The sequence below is a fragment of the Oncorhynchus mykiss genome, chromosome 25 (assembly GCF_013265735.2).
Source record: "Oncorhynchus mykiss isolate Arlee chromosome 25, USDA_OmykA_1.1, whole genome shotgun sequence".
In the NCBI taxonomy this organism is placed as follows: domain Eukaryota; kingdom Metazoa; phylum Chordata; class Actinopteri; order Salmoniformes; family Salmonidae; genus Oncorhynchus; species Oncorhynchus mykiss.
In genome coordinates this window covers 10,952,724-10,973,655 of record NC_048589.1, presented here as the reverse complement: position 1 = coordinate 10,973,655, position 20,932 = coordinate 10,952,724, and the positions used below count along the sequence as shown (strand labels likewise).

At 51.0% G+C, this 20,932-nt stretch overlaps 1 protein-coding gene across 4 annotated transcripts in view; it reads right to left on the bottom strand.

The window, feature by feature from the left end:
• Positions 1–20,932, bottom strand: part of LOC110505332 (kinesin-like protein KIF26B) — a 167,776-nt gene that overhangs the window by 39,097 nt on the left and 107,747 nt on the right. For all 4 annotated transcript variants that reach the window (XM_021584510.2, XM_021584512.2, XM_036962479.1 and 1 more), the window contains exons 6-7: positions 3,778–3,990; positions 3,581–3,674 (exon numbers count right to left, since the gene is read on the bottom strand). In XM_021584510.2, coding sequence (XP_021440185.2) covers positions 3,581–3,674; positions 3,778–3,990 — 307 coding nt within the window. The remainder of the gene's footprint in view (positions 1–3,580; positions 3,675–3,777; positions 3,991–20,932) is intronic.

The window sequence follows — 20,932 nt, the reverse complement described above, 5'->3', positions numbered from 1 at the left end:
TACATGCCCTCAGTCCTTATTGAATCTCATCTGATTTAAATCGGTGGTTTAGGGGGCTGAGGTGGGTTGGGACAGACAGACAGCTAGACAGACAGGGTTTATTACCAGCCTGTGATGTTATATGTATTGATTGGATTTACAGGACAGAATCAAATGGAATGAATGATTCATAAAAAGAGACTGGCCTGTGAGGGTATTTGATCTCTATTAGGGACCAGTGGAGCACAGTTTATTCTATTCCAACATCAAACACACACACAAACGTGAATGCACGTGCACACACACACACACACACACACACACACACACACACACACACACACACACACACACACACACACACACACACACACACACACACACACACTTACAGATCTCAGAGCCTGGAGCCTCAAACCCACCCTCCTTCTTTCAGTGATCCGTTTTGTGGATGTAAAATAAAAGCTAATGCAATAATCTTCTCCAGGCCTGGTAGGCTAGTGGAGCAGAGAGGGCTCTGTCTTTATTCCTAAAGCGAGGATTCTGGCATTAATTTCCATGACCAGCGAACCAACACGCGTGTCCACTGACATCACACCACAGGCTGATATATGGTGGGGTTGGTAGGGGCAGGGTGGTGTGTGTGTGTAGTTTTGCATGTATGTGTAAATTTGCATGTGTGTGTAAATGTGCATGTGTGTTCGCGAATGTGTGTGTGTTGCTAAAGGGAATATTCTGTGTTTAATTACCAGGACCAGTGAGTGTGTCCTCTGACATTCCACCGGAGGCTGATAGATGGCGTAGTCGGCGGGGGGGGGGGGGACTTTTCCATTCCAGAAGGTTTTACTAGCGATGGCCATACGATGCTATGTGGTCACTTTCCATAGCTGATTGCACTTATTGTGGGGCGGCAGGTAGCCTAGTGGTTAGAGCGTTGGGCCAGTAACTGAAAGGTTGCTAGATCGAATCCCCGAGCTGCCCCTGAACAAGGCAGTTTAACCCGCAGTTTAACCCACAGAACGTCATTGTAAATAAGAATTTGTTCTTAACTGACTTGCCTGGTTTAATAAAGGCTAAATATATATATATGTTTTAAGTCACTCTAGATGAAAGCAGCTGCTAAATAATATACAGTGCCTTCGGAAAGTAGTCAGACCTCTTGACCTATTAAAATGGATTTGTTTTCTCTCCCCCTCATCAAAAGCATGAGCTGGTGCACAGCCAAAGAAAATGATTTAGTGTAGAGGTGCTGACTAATGGTGAATGAACTGTAGGCTATAAAAACAAAGGGAGTCGCACACTTTGTGTATAAACTCCAAGTAATTTATACATAGTGTGTGTGACTCTGTTTTTATACCCCTCATCAATCTATACACAATACCCCATAATGACAAAACAACAACTGGGTTTTATACATTTTTATGAATAAACTGAAATATCACATTTCCATAAGTATTCAGACCCTTTACTCTGTACTTTGTTGAAGCACCTTTGGCAGTGATTACAGCCTTGACTCTTCTTGGGTATGACGCTACAAGCTTGACACACCTGTATTTGGGGAGTTCCTCCCATTCTTCTCTGCAGAGCCTCTCAAGCTCTGTCAGGTTGGATGTGGAGCGTTGCTGCACAGATATTTTCAGGTCTCTCCAGAGATGTTCAATCAGGTTCAAGTCTGGGCTCTGGCTGGGCCACTCAAGGACATTCAGAGACTTGTCCCGAAGCCACTCCTGTGTTGTCTTGGCTGTGTGCCTAAGGCTGTTGTCGTATTGGAAGGTGAACCTTCGCCACAGTCTGAGGTCCTGAGTGCTCTGGAGCAGGTTTTCATCAAGGATATCTCTGTACTTTGTTAATCTTTGCCTCAATCCTGACTAGTCTCCCAGTTCCTGCTGCTGAAAAATATCCCCACAGCATGATGCTGCCACCACCATGCTTCACCGTAGGGATGGTGCCAAGTTTCCTCCAGACGTGATGCTTGGAATTCAGGCCAAAGAGTTCAATCTTGGTTTCATCAGACCAGAGAATCTTGTTTCTCATGGTCTGAGAGTCTTCAGGTGCCTTTTGGCAAACTCCAAGCGGACTTTGATGTGCCTTTTACTGAGGAGTGGCTTCTGCCAAGCCACTCTACCATAAAGGCCTGATTGGTGGATGGCTGCAGAGATGGTTGTCCTTCTGGAAAGTTCTCCCATCTCCACAGAGGAACTCTAAAGCTCCGTCAGAGTGACCATCAGGTTCTTGGTCACCTCTCTGACCAAGGCCCTTCTCCCCCGATTGCTCAGTATGGGCGGGCGGCCAGCTCCAGAATGATGGAGGCCACTGTGTTCTTGGGGACCTTCAATGCTGCAGACATTTTTTGGTACCTTTCCCCAGATCTGTTCCTCGACACAATCCTGTCTCGGTTTTTGCTCTGACATGCACTGTCAGCTGTGGGATCTTATATAGACAGGTATGTGCCTTTCCAAATCATGTCCAATCCATTGAATTTTCCACAGGTCGACTCCAATCAAGTTGTGAAAACATCTCAAGGATGATCAATGGAAACAGGATGAACCTGAGATCAATTTCAAGTCTCATAGCAAAGGGTCTGAATACTTAAGTAAATAAGGTATTTCTGTTTGCCATTTTTTATACATTTGCAAAAATGACCTGTTTTCACTTTGTCATTATGGGATATTGTAGATTGCTGCTGATTTGTATGTATTTTATCCATTTTAGAATGAGGCTGTAATGTAACAAAATCTGGAAAAAGTGAAGAGGTCTGAAAACTTTCCGAATTAACTGTAACGGTTTGTTCATTGTGTGTTATTTTGTCCCAGCTGTTTTTATCCTGTGTGTGTGTGTGTGTGTGTGTGTGTCTGGGCTGTAAGAACAGGCTTATGACATGTAGAGAATGTGTCATGGCTAGACTGATTACATGACTGTGAAAGCATGGACGCTGAAGGCACACACAGACAGTAAGACAGACACGTTACAGAGAGTGGATCAGGCAGGGTCCTGACACTCATTACTGTGCCCTTCTGAGGAGGGACCTTAGTGGGATTAAACTGGTGGAGATTCAGCCTCCTGCTCAGACAAGACAAGACCAGGGCTACTGAACTGGAGGAGATTTGAAGTGACATTAGTCTCCTCTCTCTCTCTCTTTCTCTCTCTCTCTTTCTGACCTGTTCACCCTCTTTCTCTCTACCCTTGTCTGTCCCTGCATTCCTCTCCCCCCTCGCTCTCCCTCTTTCATTCTTCTTTCTGTTCCACTCCCTCTTCTTGCCCGGCTGCTCCCATCTCCCTCTCCCCTCTCTCCCATCTCCCTCTCCCCTCTCTCCCATCTCCCTCTCCCCTTTAATGTTCTTCCCTCCCTCCCCATGCAGTCTGTCCTGATAGTAGAGGCTAGCTGAGATGCAGTCATGTTGATCAGAGAGCGTCACACTCAGAAAATCAGCGGTCGATACTTTGAAAATAAAGTGAATGCATTTGCAATGTCAGACTCCGTTTGTCAATGTCTGGCTACATACGGCACAACATTGTGTGTGTGTGTGTGTGTGTGTGTGTGTGTGTGTGCGCCATACAACAAAGGCTCAGATCAGGTTCATACACACACACACATCCTTACCCAGTTTAGAGTGTCCGAAGCAGAAGACACAGCCATCTGCTCCGTTCACCACCGACTGAATGACCTCAGCTACAGTACCAGCACACACCTCCGCCTAGAGAGAGAGATTGGGATTGGCTAGGGGGTCATTTGGAATTGGCTGGGTGGGGGGGGGGGTAATTTGGGATTGGCTACCCTGCGCATAATCAGATCCCTACCTGTGATGCATCATGGGGGAAGGCGGCATCGAAGGCAAACATCTTAGGTGGGGCCTGATTGACTCCTCGTTTCTGGAGGGTGTTTCCTTGCATCTGGTTGGCTGATGGATCCATAATGGTCACCTGCTTCTTCCTGGTGTCCACCTTGAGGAAAGAGCTGGACTCTGCTGCGTCCGAGGACATCACGGGACACACACGCACCATCACCTTCACCTGGTGGAGGGACAGAGGACAGGACCAGAGAACTCAGAACAGGGGATCGTAAACTCAACAGAATCAGATTGTAGAACCCAACAATAGAACAGAAGTAGGCCAAGATAAGATCAGGTCAAACCCCTAAAGCCATAGAGAGGCCAGTTGAACCAGGATAAAACCAGTTGAACCGTTGTAAAAACTATTTGTAAACAATTGAACCATAGTAAAAAAAAACAGTAGAACCCCAGTAGAAACAATAAAATCCTATTGTTTCATTCATGGGGGGCTGAAACCCTCTTCTGCGCTAAACTTAACAAAGACAAGCCAGCTATTTAGTTCTTAGAAGACACGCATCATCACCTGCATCACCTCTCCCTCTTTTTCCTGTGTTAGACTTCAAAGCTTTAAGCGGAGCAATCTTATTTTAGCTCTCTCTCTCTTTCACCTCCTCTCTCTCCTCTCCTTCCCCCCCCCCCCCCCCCCCCCCACACACGCCAACACTCGTTTGTTGTCACACCTCGTTGGTGTTGAGGTTTTTTTATCGAGAGAAAAGCAGCTGACAGATCTCAAACTTTTCCCAGAGCTCCTGCAGGTTCACTTATCTACTTCTTTATTCACAGCTAGGAGGAGCTTTAGAGAGAGGGATGGGGATAAGGGAGAAATAGATTGCGGGAGGATGGAGCAATTCAGGATGGAAGAAGAGAGAGGGGAGGGAGTGAGATGGAGGGGAGAGAGAAAAAAAGGGAGGAGAGGAATGTAGGAAAATAAAAAAAAAGGGAGAGGAGGGAGTAGAGGAGAGGATGCAAATTCAGATCCATGCTGTCATTTCCCCCACCACCGAGACCAAACATGAGTCACCGTCAGAAGACAGGTTCTGCTTTAAGCTTCCGCTAAACGTTGCTCTGGGATTAAAAACGGGACGGCGTTCCCAAACGCTCCCAAACACACTGTGCTTTCAGACAGGACGCTCCAGAATGCTCAGAAAAGACTGAATTACAGCCGGATAGAGGGGAGAGACGTGAGCAGAGATGAAAGCAAACAGAGTAAATAGCAGATAAGTGAATAGAAAAGATTTGAGCCTTGAGGACATGAAGGCATGAGTCTGCGTCGTGTTGTGTAACAGCATTGAGCAGCCAAGGAGAACGGAAACACAAATGAAAGACATTCACCATGAACGCAACGCAGCAGGAATCTGCATGCTAACAAAATAATGTCATTTGAATAACTGAAAACATGGGGCAAATGCAATAACCGTGTGTGTGTGTGTGTGTGTGTGTGTGTAGTGTGTATAGTGTGTGTGTGTGTATAGTGTGACAGATAGAGAGAGAGGGGGACGGAGGGAAAAGTAAGAGAGAGAAAGTGAATGAGGGAGAAGGGAATAAACGGCTCTCTATCCACCGGATGTGTACCAAACTCACTAAAAGTGGCAGTAATAAAGCCTCTCTTGAAAAAGCCAAACCTTGACCCAGAAAATATAAAAAACTATCGGCCTATATCGAATCTTCCATTCCTCTCAAAAATTTTAGAAAAGGCTGTTGCGCAACAACTCACTGCCTTCCTGAAGACAAACAATGTATACGAAATGCTTCAGTCTGGTTTTAGACCCCATCATAGCACTGAGACGGCACTTGTGAAGGTGGTAAATGACATTTTAATGGCATCGGACCGAGGCTCTGCATCTGTCCTCGTGCTCCTAGACCTTAGTGCTGCTTTTGATACCATCGATCACCACATTCTTTTGGAGAGATTGGAAACCCAAATTGGTCTACACGGACAAGTTCTGGCCTGGTTTAGATCTTATCTGTCGGAAAGATATCAGTTTGTCTCTGTGAATGGTCTGTCCTCTGACAAATCAACTGTAAATTTCGGTGTTCCTCAAGGTTCCGTTTTAGGACCACTATTGTTTTCACTATATATTTTACCTCTTGGGGATGTTATTCGAAAACATAATGTTAACTTTCACTGCTATGCAGATGACACACAGCTGTACATTTCAATTAAACATGGTGAAGCCCCAAAATTGCCCTTGCTAGAAGAATGTGTTTCAGACATAAGGAAGTGGATGGCTGCAAACTTTCTACTTTTAAACTCGGACAAAACAGAGATGCTTGTTCTAGGTCCCAAGAAACAAAGAGATCTTCTGTTGAATCTGACAATTAATCTTAATGGTTGTACAGTCGTCTCAAATAAAACTGTGAAGGACCTCGGCGTTACTCTGGACCCTGATCTCTCTTTTGAAGAACATATCAAGACCATTTCAAGGACAGCTTTTTTCCATCTACGTAACATTGCAAAAATCAGGAACTTTCTGTCCAAAAATGATGCAGAAAAATTAATCCATGCTTTTGTCACTTCCAGGTTAGACTACTGCAATGCTCTACTTTCCGGCTACCCGGATAAAGCACTAAATAAACTTCAGTTAGTGCTAAATACGGCTGCTAGAATCCTGACTAGAACCAAAAAATTTGATCATATTACTCCAGTGCTAGCCTCTCTACACTGGCTTCCTGTCAAAGCAAGGGCTGATTTCAAGGTTTTACTGCTAACCTACAAAGCATTACATGGGCTTGCTCCTATCTATCTCTCTGATTTGGTCCTGCCGTACATACCTACACGTACGCTACGGTCACAAGACGCAGGCCTCCTAATTGTCCCTAGAATTTTTAAGCAAACAGCTGGAGGCAGGGCTTTCTCCTATAGAGCTCCATTTTTATGGAACGGTCTGCCTACCCATGTCAGAGACGCAAACTCGGTCTCAACCTTTAAGTCTCTACTGAAGACTCATCTCTTCAGTGGGTCATATGATTGAGTGTAGTCTGGCCCAGGAGTGGGAGGGTGAACGGAAAGGCTCTGGAGCAACGAACCACCCTTGCTGTCTCTGCCTGGCCGGTTCCCCTCTTTCCACTGGGATTCTCTGCCTCTAACCCTATTACAGGGGCTGAGTCACTGGCTTTACTGGGGCTCTCTCATGCCGTCCCTGGAGGAGGTGCGTCACCTGAGTGGGTTGAGTCACTGATGTGGTCATCCTGTCTGGGTTGGCGCCCCCCCCCTCCCCCTTAAGTTGTGCCGTGGCGGAGGTCTTTGTGGGCTATACTCAGCCTTGTCTCAGGATGGTAAGTTGGTGGTTGAAGATATCCCTCTAGTGGTGTGGGGGCTGTGCTTTGGCAAAGTGGGTGGGGTTATATCCTTCCTGTTTGGCCCTGTCCGGGGGTGTCCTCGGAGTGGGCCACAGTGTCTCCTGACCCCTCCTGTCTCAGCCTCCAGTATTTATGCTGCAGTAGTTTATGTGTCGGGGGGCTAGGGTCAGTTTGTTATATCTGGAGTACTTCTCCTGTCCTATTCGGTGTCCTGTGTGAATCTAAGTGTGCGTTCTCTAATTCTCTCCTTCTCTCTTTCTCTCTCTCGGAGGACCTGAGCCCTAGGACCATGCCCCAGGACTACCTGACATGATGACTCCTTGCTGTCCCCAGTCCACCTGGCTGTGCTGCTGCTCCAGTTTCAACTGTTCTGCCTTATTATTATTCGACCATGCTGATCATTTATGAACATTTGAACATCTTGGCCATGTTCTGTTATAATCTCCACCCGGCACAGCCAGAAGAGGACTGGCCATCCCACATATGCTCTCTCTAATTCTCTCTTTCTTTCTCTCTCTCGGAGGACCTGAGCCCTAGGACCATGCCCCAGGAATACCTGACATGATGACTCCTTGCTGTCCCCAGTCCACCTGACTGTGCTGCTGCTCCAGTTTCAACTATTCTGCCTTATTATTATTGGACCATGCTGGTCATTTATGAACATTTGAACATCTTGACCATGTTTTGTTATAATCTCCACCCGGCACAGCCAGAAGAGGACTGGCCACCCCACATAGCCTGGTTCCTCTCTAGGTTTCTTCCTAGGTTTTGGCCTTTCTAGGGAGTTTTTCCTAGCCACCGTGCTTCTTCACCTGCATTGCTTGCTGTTTGGGGTTTTAGGCTGGGTTTCTGTACAGCACTTTGAGATATCAGCTGATGTACGAAGGGCTATATAAAATAAATTTGATTGATTGATTGATTGAATATGATGGATCCCCCCTCTCCTCTGCAGAGGAGTTAAGGTAGAATGGTTTGCTTGTAGAGCCAGCAGCACTGAGCTGACATTCTCCAGATCTCCTCTCAAACGCAGCTCAACATTAAAACACACTGACATTAAAAAGATTCTCTAGGACAAGACGTTTTAACAGCGCTTCTACAGTGGACTATACAAATTATTTGTCTCTCTCTCTCTCTATATATATATATATATACACACACACACACACAGAACATATTAAAACTTACACTGAGTGTACAAAACAAACGTTGTTCCCTCAGAACAGACTCAATTCATCGTGACATGGACTCTACAAGGTGTCAAAAGTTGCCCCATGTTGACTCCAATGCCTCCCACAGTTGTGTCAAGTTGGCTGGATGTCCTTTGGGTGCTGGAACATTCTTGATACACACAGGAAACGGTTGAGCATGAAAAACCCATTTTTTGACACACTCAAACCGCTGCGCCTGGCACCTACTACCAAACCCTGTTCAAAGGCACTGAAATCTCTTTTGTCTTGCCCATCCACCCTCTGAATGGCACACATACACAATCTCATGTCTCAATTGTCTCAAGGCTTAAACATCCTTCTTTAACCTGCCCCCCCCCCCCCCCCCCCCCCCCTTTTCTTCTGGTCACTATGCCATCAAAATGACCAGGAAACGACAGGGAGAAAGGCCTTCCAGAGAGATAAGAGTAGGGTGTGTGTGCACATGTGTGCGTGTGTGTGAGAGAGAGAGAGAATGTACCTGCTGCCTGTCTACTATGATGAGAGTCGAGGTGTAAGCCTGGCGAGTACAGTTAACGGTCAGGTCAAGACTTCACATTAAATTCAAAGACCTTTTGCAATATAAACATACACACACGTACACACTCCTGAGCGTCCAGGGCCCTATCTTGACCCCAATACAAAGGCCCATCATATCAGTAAGTGCCTCAGGGGAAGGATTTGTGTAACTCATATTGTGTTCCCCACAGATATCCATTTCCTCTTCCTGTCTCTGTGGGAAAGCACACATTGCATGATTACACAGCACACATCGGGACTTATATGTAATTTACGTACAGGCTTAGATTGTGTGTGTGTGTGTGTGTGTGTGTGTGTGTGTGTGTGTGTGTGTGTGTGTGTGTGTGTGTGTGTGTGTGTGTGTGTGTGTGTGTGTGTGTGTGTGTGTGTGTGTGTGTGTGTGTGTGTGTGTGTGAGAGAGTATGATAGAAAAAGAAAGTGAGAGAGTCTGTTTATAGTGTTTCTATAAAACAACTAAGAGCCAAGATGTTGATGATGTTAAATGCATCTTGGCGTTGTGGCTGCTCTTCATTAGACAGACAGTTAGCAGGTCTAATGTGGACATATTTGACCCAGCACCATGGAGTCAGTATAGCTGGTGGTGGGGGGGTCCTTAAAGGAGCAATCAGCAGTTTAAAAAAAAAATAACAAAGCCGACACCCCGCCATTGATTTTGGTAAATACCTTCCGGATTGGGGCTGGAGAAATGTAACCACGCTCAAGCTATGGATGCAAGTACTGACCATATAGGATATACGTTTCGTTTTAACCATGTTTTGAGGCTATACAGTGTTTATTTACAATTGCATTGTTTACAAACATTGGAGTAAAACAAGCTTCTATTTTGGGTTCTGACGGGGTGCGACAGGTCGAACTAAGCTCATTAGGCATTCATGAGTCATGTTCTTCAAGAATCTGTGGGTGTATACTGGATGTACCAATCGCACGACGACAGAGACAGAGCTATAGGCTCTTTGTTCAGCTTAAACAGGGTGGGGAAAGGGGGGGGGGGGGGGGTCCTACAGTAGATGGGGGAAAGAAAGAGCAATGGACGAGGAGAGGTTGAGAGGGGTTAAGGATATAAGGGGGAGGAGGGGTTGGGAGAAGACCCATTAGTAGTGTATTTGAGTGGAAGCTCTCATCTCTCTCTGCGTTCATCAAGTCCCCTGGAGCAACTCCTCAGACAGACACTGATGTCACCCTGATAACAGCTCTTCTGTCTCTCTCTACCTCTCGCTCTATCGTCCATTCCCTCTCTACCTCTCTCTAGACCCTCCATTCTTTATCTACACCTCTCCCCCTTCTCTCTCTCCCTCTCCTCCTCCATCTCTCTCTATCCCAGCTTCTCTCTCTCCCTCTCCTCCTCCATCTCTCTCTATCCCCCCTTCTCTCTCTCCTCCTCCTCCATCTCTCTCTATCCCCCTTCTCTCTCCTCCTCCTCCATGTCTCTCTATCCCCCCTTCTCTCTCTCCTCCTCCTCCATGTCTCTCTATCCCCCCTTCTCTCTCTCCTCCTCCTCCATCTCTCTCTATCCCCCCTTCTCTCTCTCCTCCTCCTCCATCTCTCTCTATCCCCCCTTCTCTCTCTCCTCCTCCATCTCTCTCTACCCCCCCTTCTCTCTCTCCTCCTCCTCCATCTCTCTCTATCCCCCCTCCTCTCTCTCCTCCTCCTCCATCTCTCTCTATCCCCCCTTCTCTCTCTCCTCCTCCTCCATATCTCTCTATCCCCCTTCTCTCTCTCTCTCCCTCTCCTCCTCCATCTCTCTCTACCCCCCCTTCTCTCTCTCCCTCTCCTCCTCCATCTCTCTATCCCCCCTTCTCTCTCTCTCTCCCTCTCCTCCTCCATCTCTCTCTACCCCCCCTTCTCTCTCCCTCTCCTCCATCTCTCTATCCCCCCCTTCTCTCTCTCCCCCTCCATCTCTCTCTATCCCCCCTTCTCTCTCTCTCTCCCTCTCCTCCTCCATCTCTCTCTACCCCCCCTTCTCTCTCTCCCTCTCCTCCTCCATCTCTCTATCCCCTTTCTCTCTCCCTCTCCTCCATCTCTCTCTATCCCCTTTCTCTCTCCCTCTCCTCCTCCATCTCTCTCTATCCCCCCTTCTCTCTCCTCCATCTCTCTATCCCCCTTCTCTCTCTCCTCCTCCATCTCTCTCTATCCCCCTTCTCTCTCCTCCATCTCTCTCTATCCCCCCTTCTCTCTCTCCTCCATCTCTCTCTTTCCCCCCTTCTCTCTCTCCTCCTCCTCCATCTCTCTCTATCCCCCCTTCTCTCTCTCCTCCTCCTCCATCTCTCTCTATCCCCCCTTCTCTCTCTCCTCCTCCTCCATATCTCTCTATCCCCCCTTCTCTCTCTGTCTCCCTCCTCCATCTCTCTCTACCCCCCTTCTCTCTGCCTCTCCTCCTCCATCTCTCTATCCCCCTTCTCTCTCCCTCTCCTCCATTTCTCTCTATCCCCCTTCTCTCTCCCTCTCCTCCTCCATCTCTCTCTATCCCCCCTTCTCTCTCCTCCATCTCTCTATCCCCCCCTTCTCTCTCTCCTCCTCCATCTCTCTCTATCCCCCCTTCTCTCTCCTCCATCTCTCTCTATCCCCCCCTTCTCTCTCTCCTCCATCTCTCTCTATCCCCCCCTTCTCTCTCTCCTCCATCTCTCTCTTCCCCCCCTCTATCTCCTCCATCTCTCTATTTCCCCCCCTTCTCTCTCTCCTCCATCTCTCTCTATCCCCCCCTTCTCTCTCTCCTCCATCTCTCTCTATCCCCCCTTCTCTCTCTCCTCCATCTCTCTCTATCCCCCCTTCTCTCTCTCCTCCTCCATCTCTCTCTATCCCCCCTTCTCTCTCTCCTCCTCGATCTCTCTCTATCCCCCCTTCTCTCCCTCTCCCTCTCCATCTCTCTATCCCCCCTTCTCTCTCTCCTCCATCTCCTCTCTCTCCTCCATCTCTCTCTATCCCCCCCTTCTCTCTCTCCTCCATCTCTCTCTATCCCCCACTTCTCTCTCTCCTCCCCTTCTCTCTCTCCTCCATCTCTCTCTATCCCCCCTTCTCTCTCCTCCTCCTCCATCTCTCTCTATCCCCCCTTCTCTCCCTCTCCTCCTCCATCTCTCTCTTTCCCCCCTTCTCTCTCTCCTCCATCTCTCTCTTTCCCCCCTTCTCTCTCTCCTCCATCTCTCTCAATCCCCCCCCTTCTCTCTCTCCTCCATCTCTCTCTTCCCCCCTCTCTCTCCTCCATCTCTCTATTCCCCCCCCCTTCTCTCTCTCCTCCATCTCTCTCTATCCCCCCCTTCTCTCTCTCCTCCATCTCTCTCTATCCCCCCTTCTCTCTCTCCTCCATCTCCTCGCTCTCCTCCATCTCTCTCTATCCCCCCTTCTCTCTCTCCTCCATCTCTCTCTATCCCCCCTTCTCTCTCTCCTCCTCCATCTCTCTCTATCCCCCCTTCTCTCTCTCCTCCTCGATCTCTCTCTATCCCCCCTTCTCTCCCTCTCCTCCTCCATCTCTCTCTATCCCCCCTTCTCTCCCTCTCCATCTCTCTATCCCCCCTTCTCTCTCTCCTCCATCTCCTCTCTCTCCTCCATCTCTCTCTATCCCCCCTTCTCTCTCTCCTCCATCTCTCTCTATCCCCCCTTCTCTCTCTCCTCCCCTTCTCTCTCTCCTCCATCTCTCTCTATCCCCCCTTCTCTCTCCTCCTCCTCCATCTCTCTCTATCCCCCTTCTCTCCCTCTCCTCCTCCATCTCTCTCTTTCCCCCCTTCTCTCTCTCCTCCATATCTCTCTATCCCCCCTTCTCTCTCTCCTCCCCTTCTCTCTCTCCTCCATCTCTCTCTATCCCCCCCTTCTCTCTCTCCTCCATCTCTCTCTATCCCCCCTCTCTCTCTCCTCCTCCTCCATCTATCTCTATCCCCCTTCTCTCTCCTCCTCCTCCATGTCTCTCTATCCCCCCTTCTCTCTCTCCTCCTCCTCCATCTCTCTCTATCCCACCTTCTCTCTCTCCTCCTCCATCTCTCTCTATCCCCCCTTCTCTCTCTCCTCCTCCTCCATCTCTCTCTATCCCCCCTTCTCTCTCTCCTCCTCCTCCATATCTCTCTATCCCCCCTTCTCTGTCTCTCTCTCCCTCCTCCATCTCTCTCTACCCCCCCTTCTCTCTCTCCCTCTCCTCCTCCATCTCTCTATCCCCCTTCTCTCTCCCTCTCCTCCATTTCTCTCTATCCCCCATCTCTCTCCCTCTCCTCCTCCATCTCTCTCTATCCCCCCTTCTCTCTCCTCCATCTCTCTCTATCCCCCCCTTCTCTCTCTCTATCCCCCCTTCTCTCTCCTCCATCTCTCTCTATCCCCCCCTTCTCTCTCTCCTCCATCTCTCTCTATCCCCCCCTTCTCTCTCTCCTCCATCTCTCTCTCCCCCCCTCTCTCTCTCCTCCATCTCTCTCTTTCCCCCCCTTCTCTCTCTCCTCCATCTCTCTCTATCCCCCCCTTCTCTCTCTCCCCCATCTCTCTCTATCCCCCCTTCTCTCTCTCCTCCATCTCCTCTCTCTCCTCCATCTCTCTCTATCCCCCCCTTCTCTCTCTCCTCCCCTTCTCTCTCTCCTCCATCTCTCTCTATCCCCCCTTCTCTCTCTCCTCCTCCATCTCTCTCTATCCCCCCTTCTCTCCCTCTCCTCCTCCATCTCTCTCTATCCCCCCTTCTCTCTCTCCTCCTCCATCTCTCTCTATCCCCCCCTTCTCTCTCTCCTCCATCTCTCTCTTCCCCCCCTTCTCTCTCTCCTCAATCTCTCTCTTCCCCCCCTTCTCTCTCTCCTCCTCCTCCATCTCTCTCTATCCCCCCTTCTCTCTCTCCTCCTCCTCCATCTCTCTCTATCCCCCCTTCTCTCTCTCCTCCTCCTCCATATCTCTCTATCCCCCCTTCTCTCTCTCTCTCCCTCTCTCTCCTCCATCTCTCTCTTCCCCCCCTTCTCTCTCTCCTCAATCTCTCTCTTCCCCCCCTTCTCTCTCTCCTCCTCCTCCATCTCTCTCTATCCCCCCTTCTCTCTCTCCTCCTCCTCCATCTCTCTCTATCCCCCACTTCTCTCTCTCCTCCCCTTCTCTCTCTCCTCCATCTCGCTCTATCCCCCCTTCTCTCTCCTCCTCCTCCATCTCTCTCTATCCCCCCTTCTCTCCCTCTCCTCCTCCATCTCTCTCTTTCCCCCCTTCTCTCTCTCCTCCATCTCTCTCTTTCCCCCCCTTCTCTCTCTCCTCCATCTCTCTCTATCCCCCCCTTCTCTCTCTCCTCCATCTCTCTCTTCCCCCCTCTCTCTCCTCCATCTCTCTATTTCCCCCCCCTTCTCTCTCTCCTCCATCTCTCTCTATCCCCCCCTTCTCTCTCTCCTCCATCTCTCTCTATCCCCCCTTCTCTCTCTCCTCCATCTCCTCGCTCTCCTCCATCTCTCTCTATCCCCCCTTCTCTCTCTCCTCCATCTCTCTCTATCCCCCCTTCTCTCTCTCCTCCTCCATCTCTCTCTATCCCCCCTTCTCTCTCTCCTCCTCGATCTCTCTCTATCCCCCCTTCTCTCCCTCTCCTCCTCCATCTCTCTCTATCCCCCATTCTCTCCCTCTCCATCTCTCTATCCCCCCTTCTCTCTCTCCTCCATCTCCTCTCTCTCCTCCATCTCTCTCTATCCCCCCTTCTCTCTCTCCTCCATCTCTCTCTATCCCCCCTTCTCTCTCTCCTCCCCTTCTCTCTCTCCTCCATCTCTCTCTATCCCCCCTTCTCTCTCCTCCTCCTCCATCTCTCTCTATCCCCCCTTCTCTCTCTCCTCCATCTCCTCGCTCTCCTCCATCTCTCTCTATCCCCCCTTCTCTCTCTCCTCCATCTCTCTCTATCCCCCCTTCTCTCTCTCCTCCTCCATCTCTCTCTATCCCCCCTTCTCTCTCTCCTCCTCGATCTCTCTCTATCCCCCCTTCTCTCCCTCTCCTCCTCCATCTCTCTCTATCCCCCCTTCTCTCCCTCTCCATCTCTCTATTCCCCCTTCTCTCTCTCCTCCATCTCCTCTCTCTCCTCCATCTCTCTCTATCCCCCCTTCTCTCTCTCCTCCATCTCTCTCTATCCCCCCTTCTCTCTCTCCTCCCCTTCTCTCTCTCCTCCATCTCTCTCTATCCCCCCTTCTCTCTCCTCCTCCTCCATCTCTCTCTATCCCCCCTTCTCTCCCTCTCCTCCTCCATCTCTCTCTTTCCCCCCTTCTCTCTCTCCTCCATATCTCTCTATCCCCCCTTCTCTCTCTCCTCCCCTTCTCTCTCTCCTCCATCTCTCTCTATCCCCCCCTTCTCTCTCTCCTCCATGTCTCTCTATCCCCCCTTCTCTCTCTCCTCCTCCTCCATCTCTCTCTATCCCACCTTCTCTCTCTCCTCCTCCTCCATCTCTCTCTATCCCCCCTTCTCTCTCTCCTCCTCCTCCATCTCTCTCTATCCCCCCTTCTCTCTCTCCTCCTCCTCCATATCTCTCTATCCCCCCTTCTCTGTCTCTCTCTCCCTCCTCCATCTCTCTCTACCCCCCTTCTCTCTCTCCCTCTCCTCCTCCATCTCTCTATCCCCCTTCTCTCTCCCTCTCCTCCATTTCTCTCTATCCCCCATCTCTCTCCCTCTCCTCCTCCATCTCTCTCTATCCCCCCTTCTCTCTCCTCCATCTCTCTCTATCCCCCCTTCTCTCTCTCTATCCCCCCTTCTCTCTCCTCCATCTCTCTCTATCCCCCCCTTCTCTCTCTCCTCCATCTCTCTCTATCCCCCCCTTCTCTCTCTCCTCCATCTCTCTCTCCCCCCCTCTCTCTCTCCTCCATCTCTCTCTTTCCCCCCCTTCTCTCTCTCCTCCATCTCTCTCTATCCCCCCCTTCTCTCTCTCCCCCATCTCTCTCTATCCCCCCTTCTCTCTCTCCTCCATCTCCTCTCTCTCCTCCATCTCTCTCTATCCCCCCCTTCTCTCTCTCCTCCCCTTCTCTCTCTCCTCCATCTCTCTCTATCCCCCCTTCTCTCTCTCCTCCTCCATCTCTCTCTATCCCCCCTTCTCTCCCTCTCCTCCTCCATCTCTCTCTATCCCCCCTTCTCTCTCTCCTCCTCCATCTCTCTCTATCCCCCCCTTCTCTCTCTCCTCCATCTCTCTCTTCCCCCCCTTCTCTCTCTCCTCAATCTCTCTCTTCCCCCCCTTCTCTCTCTCCTCCTCCTCCATCTCTCTCTATCCCCCCTTCTCTCTCTCCTCCTCCTCCATCTCTCTCTATCCCCCCTTCTCTCTCTCCTCCTCCTCCATATCTCTCTATCCCCCCTTCTCTCTCTCTCTCCCTCTCCTCATCCATCTCTCTCTACCCCCCCTTCTCTCTCTCCCTCTCCTCCTCCATCTCTCTATCCCCCCTTCTCTCTCTCTCTCCCTCTCCTCCTCCATCTCTCTCTACCCCCCCTTCTCTCTCCCTCTCCTCCATCTCTCTATCCCCCCTTCTCTCTCTCCCCCTCCATCTCTCTCTATCCCCCCTTCTCTCTCTCTCTCCCTCTCCTCCTCCATCTCTCTCTACCCCCCCTTCTCTCTCTCCCTCTCCTCCTCCATCTCTCTATCCCCTTTCTCTCTCCCTCTCCTCCATCTCTCTCTATCCCCTTTCTCTCTCCCTCTCCTCCTCCATCTCTCTCTATCCCCCCTTCTCTCTCCTCCATCTCTCTATCCCCCTTCTCTCTCTCCTCCTCCATCTCTCTCTATCCCCCTTCTCTCTCCTCCATCTCTCTCTATCCCCCCTTCTCTCTCTCCTCCATCTCTCTCTTTCCCCCCTTCTCTCTCTCCTCCTCCTCCATCTCTCTCTATCCCCCCTTCTCTCTCTCCTCCTCCTCCATCTCTCTCTATCCCCCCTTCTCTCTCTCCTCCTCCTCCATATCTCTCTATCCCCCCTTCTCTCTCTGTCTCCCTCCTCCATCTCTCTCTACCCCCCTTCTCTCTCTCCCTCTCCTCCTCCATCTCTCTATCCCCCTTCTCTCTCCCTCTCCTCCATTTCTCTCTATCCCCCTTCTCTCTCCCTCTCCTCCTCCATCTCTCTCTATCCCCCCTTCTCTCTCCTCCATCTCTCTATCCCCCCCTTCTCTCTCTCCTCCTCCATCTCTCTCTATCCCCCCTTCTCTCTCCTCCATCTCTCTCTATCCTCCCCTTCTCTCTCTCCTCCATCTCTCTCTATCCCCCCCTTCTCTCTCTCCTCCATCTCTCTCTTCCCCCCTCTCTCTCCTCCATCTCTCTATTTCCCCCCCTTCTCTCTCTCCTCCATCTCTCTCTATCCCCCCCTTCTCTCTCTCCTCCATCTCTCTCTATCCCCCCTTCTCTCTCTCCTCCATCTCTCTCTATCCCCCCTTCTCTCTCTCCTCCTCCATCTCTCTCTATCCCCCCCTTCTCTCTCTCCTCCTCGATCTCTCTCTATCCCCCCTTCTCTCCCTCTCCATCTCTCTATCGCCCCTTCTCTCTCTCCTCCATCTCCTCTCTCTCCTCCATCTCTCTCTATCCCCCCCTTCTCTCTCTCCTCCATCTCTCTCTATCCCCCACTTCTCTCTCTCCTCCCCTTCTCTCTCTCCTCCATCTCTCTCTATCCCCCCTTCTCTCTCCTCCTCCTCCATCTCTCTCTATCCCCCCTTCTCTCCCTCTCCTCCTCCATCTCTCTCTTTCCCCCCTTCTCTCTCTCCTCCATCTCTCTCTTTCCCCCCCTTCTCTCTCTCCTCCATCTCTCTCTATCCCCCCCTTCTCTCTCTCCTCCATCTCTCTCTTCCCCCTCTCTCTCCTCCATCTCTCTATTTCCCCCCCTTCTCTCTCTCCTCCATCTCTCTCTATCCCCCCTTCTCTCTCTCCTCCATCTCTCTCTATCCCCCCTTCTCTCTCTCCTCCATCTCCTCGCTCTCCTCCATCTCTCTCTATCCCCCCTTCTCTCTCTCCTCCATCTCTCTCTATCCCCCCTTCTCTCTCTCCTCCTCCATCTCTCTCTATCCCCCCTTATCTCTCTCCTCCTCGATCTCTCTCTATCCCCCCTTCTCTCCCTCTCCTCCTCCATCTCTCTCTATCCCCCCTTCTCTCCCTCTCCATCTCTCTATCCCCCCTTCTCTCTCTCCTCCATCTCCTCTCTCTCCTCCATCTCTCTCTATCCCCCCTTCTCTCTCTCCTCCATCTCTCTCTATCCCCCCTTCTCTCTCCTCCCCTTCTCTCTCTCCTCCATCTCTCTCTATCCCCCCTTCTCTCTCCTCCTCCTCCATCTCTCTCTATCCCCCCTTCTCTCCCTCTCCTCCTCCATCTCTCTCTTTCCCCCCTTCTCTCTCTCCTCCATATCTCTCTATCCCCCCTTCTCTCTCTCCTCCCCTTCTCTCTCTCCTCCATCTCTCTCTATCCCCCCCCTTCTCTCTCTCCTCCATCTCTCTCTATCCCCCCTCTCTCTCTCCTCCTCCTCCATCTATCTCTATCCCCCTTCTCTCTCCTCCTCCTCCATGTCTCTCTATCCCCCCTTCTCTCTCTCCTCCTCCTCCATCTCTCTCTATCCCACCTCTCTCTCCTCCTCCTCCATCTCTCTCTATCCCCCCTTCTCTCTCTCCTCCTCCTCCATATCTCTCTATCCCCCCTTCTCTGTCTCTCTCTCCCTCCTCCATCTCTCTCTACCCCCCCTTCTCTCTCTCCCTCTCCTCCTCCATCTCTCTATCCCCCTTCTCTCTCCCTCTCCTCCATTTCTCTCTATCCCCCATCTCTCTCCCTCTCCTCCTCCATCTCTCTCTATCCCCCCTTCTCTCTCCTCCATCTCTCTCTATCCCCCCCTTCTCTCTCTCTATCCCCCCTTCTCTCTCCTCCATCTCTCTCTATCCCCCCCTTCTCTCTCTCCTCCATCTCTCTCTATCCCCCCCTTCTCTCTCTCCTCCATCTCTCTCTCCCCCCCTCTCTCTCTCCTCCATCTCTCTCTTTCCCCCCCTTCTCTCTCTCCTCCATCTCTCTCTATCCCCCCCTTCTCTCTCTCCCACATCTCTCTCTATCCCCCCTTCTCTCTCTCCTCCATCTCCTCTCTCTCCTCCATCTCTCTCTATCCCCCCCTTCTCTCTCTCCTCCCCTTCTCTCTCTCCTCCATCTCTCTCTATCCCCCTTCTCTCTCTCCTCCTCCATCTCTCTCTATCCCCCCTTATCTCCCTCTCCTCCTCCATCTCTCTCTATCCCCCCTTCTCTCTCTCCTCCTCCATCTCTCTCTATCCCCCCCTTTTCTCTCTCCTCCATCTCTCTCTTCCCCCCCTCTCTCTCTCTCCTCCATCTCTCTCTTTCCCCCCCTTCTCTCTCTCCTCCATCTCTCTCTATCCCCCCCTTCTCTCTCTCCTCCATCTCTCTCTATCCCCCCTTCTCTCTCTCCTCCATCTCCTCTCTCTCCTCCATCTCTCTCTATCCCCTTCTCTCTCTCCTCCCCTTCTCTCTCTCCTCCATCTCTCTCTATCCCCCCCTTCTCTCTCTCCTCCTCCATCTCTCTCTATCCCCCCTTCTCTCCCTCTCCTCCTCCATCTCTCTCTATCCCCCCTTCTCTCCCTCTCCATCTCTCTATCCCCCCTTCTCTCTCTCCTCCATCTCTGTCTATCCCCCGTTCTCTCTCTCCTCCATCTCTCTCTTTCCCCCCTTCTCTCTCTCCTCCATCTCTCTCTATCCCCCCTTCTCTCTCTCTCTGTCCTCTCCTTCTCTCTCTCCTCCATCTCTCTCTATCCCCCCCTTCTCTCTCTCCTCCATCTCTCTCTTTCCCCCCCTTCTCTCTCTCCTCCATCTCTCTCTTTCCCCCCCTTCTCTCTCTCCTCCATCTCTCTCTTTCCCCCCCTTCTCTCTCTCCTCCATCTCTCTCTATCCCCCCCTTCTCTCTCTCCTCCATCTCTCTCTATCCCCCCCTTCTCTCTCTCCTCCATCTCCTCTCTCTCCTCCATCTCTCTCTATCCCCCCTTCTCTCTCTATCGCCCCTTCTCTCTCTCCTCCTCCATCTCTCGCTATCCCCCTTCTCTCTCTCCTCCTCCATCTCTCTCTATCCCCCCTTCTCTCTCTCCTCCATCTCCTCTCTCTCCTCCATCTCTCTCTATCCCCCCTTCTCTCTCTCCTCCATCTCTCTCTATCCCCCCCTTCTCTCTCTCCTCCCCTTCTCTCTCTCCTCTCTCTCTCTCTCTCCTCCCCTTCTCTCTCTCCTCCATCTCTCTCTATCCCCCCCTTCTCTCTCTCCTCCATCTCTCTCTTTCCCCCCTTCTCTCTCTCCTCCATCTCTCTCTATCCCCCCTTCTCTCTCTCCTCCATCTCTCTCTATCCCCCCCTTCTCTCTCTCCTCCATCTCCTCTCTCTCCTCCATCTCTCTCTATCCCCCCTTCTCTCTCTATCCCCCCTTCTCTCTCTCCTCCTCCATCTCACTATCCCCCCTTCTCTCTCTCCTCCTCCATCTCTCTCAATCCCCCCCTTCTCTCCCCCCTTCTCTCCCTCTCCATCTCTCTATCCCCCCCTTCTCTCTCTCCTCCATCTCTCTATATCCCCCCTTCTCTCTCTCCTCCCCTTATCTCTCTCCTCCATCTCTCTCTATCCCCCCCTTCTCTCCCTCTCCTCCTCCATCTCTCTCAATCCCCCCCTTCTCTCCCTCTCCTCCATCTCTCTCTATCCCCCCCTTCTCTCCCTCTCCTCCTCCATCTCTCTCTATCCCCCCTTCTCTCCCTCTCCTCCTCCATCTCTCTCTATCCCCCCTTCTCTCTCTCCCTCTCCTCCACCTATCTCTATCCCCCCCTTATCTCTCTCCTCCTCCTCCTCCATCTCTCTCTCTCCCCCTGATGCGATGCCAAACAAAGCTCTTGGCTCTCAGCTCCCCGTCATGATGTCACACTGTGTGATACAAACAACCCAGTCTGCCTGTCAGGTCCCGAGTCTACACTGCACCAGGCTGGTCCATCTGTCCATAAAGGCATCAGAAGTCGAACAACAAGTAACTCACAGCAGAATCGATGGCCTAGCAGGTAGCAGAGGTCCCATTCCAACAGCTGATGTATTCTTACTGTAAGAAGGCCTCTTGTTTACCTTCAAAACCTGAAGAACATGTATGAAGGTCGGCTGGTAAATATTGGCTTTATGTCTCGTTACTTTAAACCCTGACCAGTATG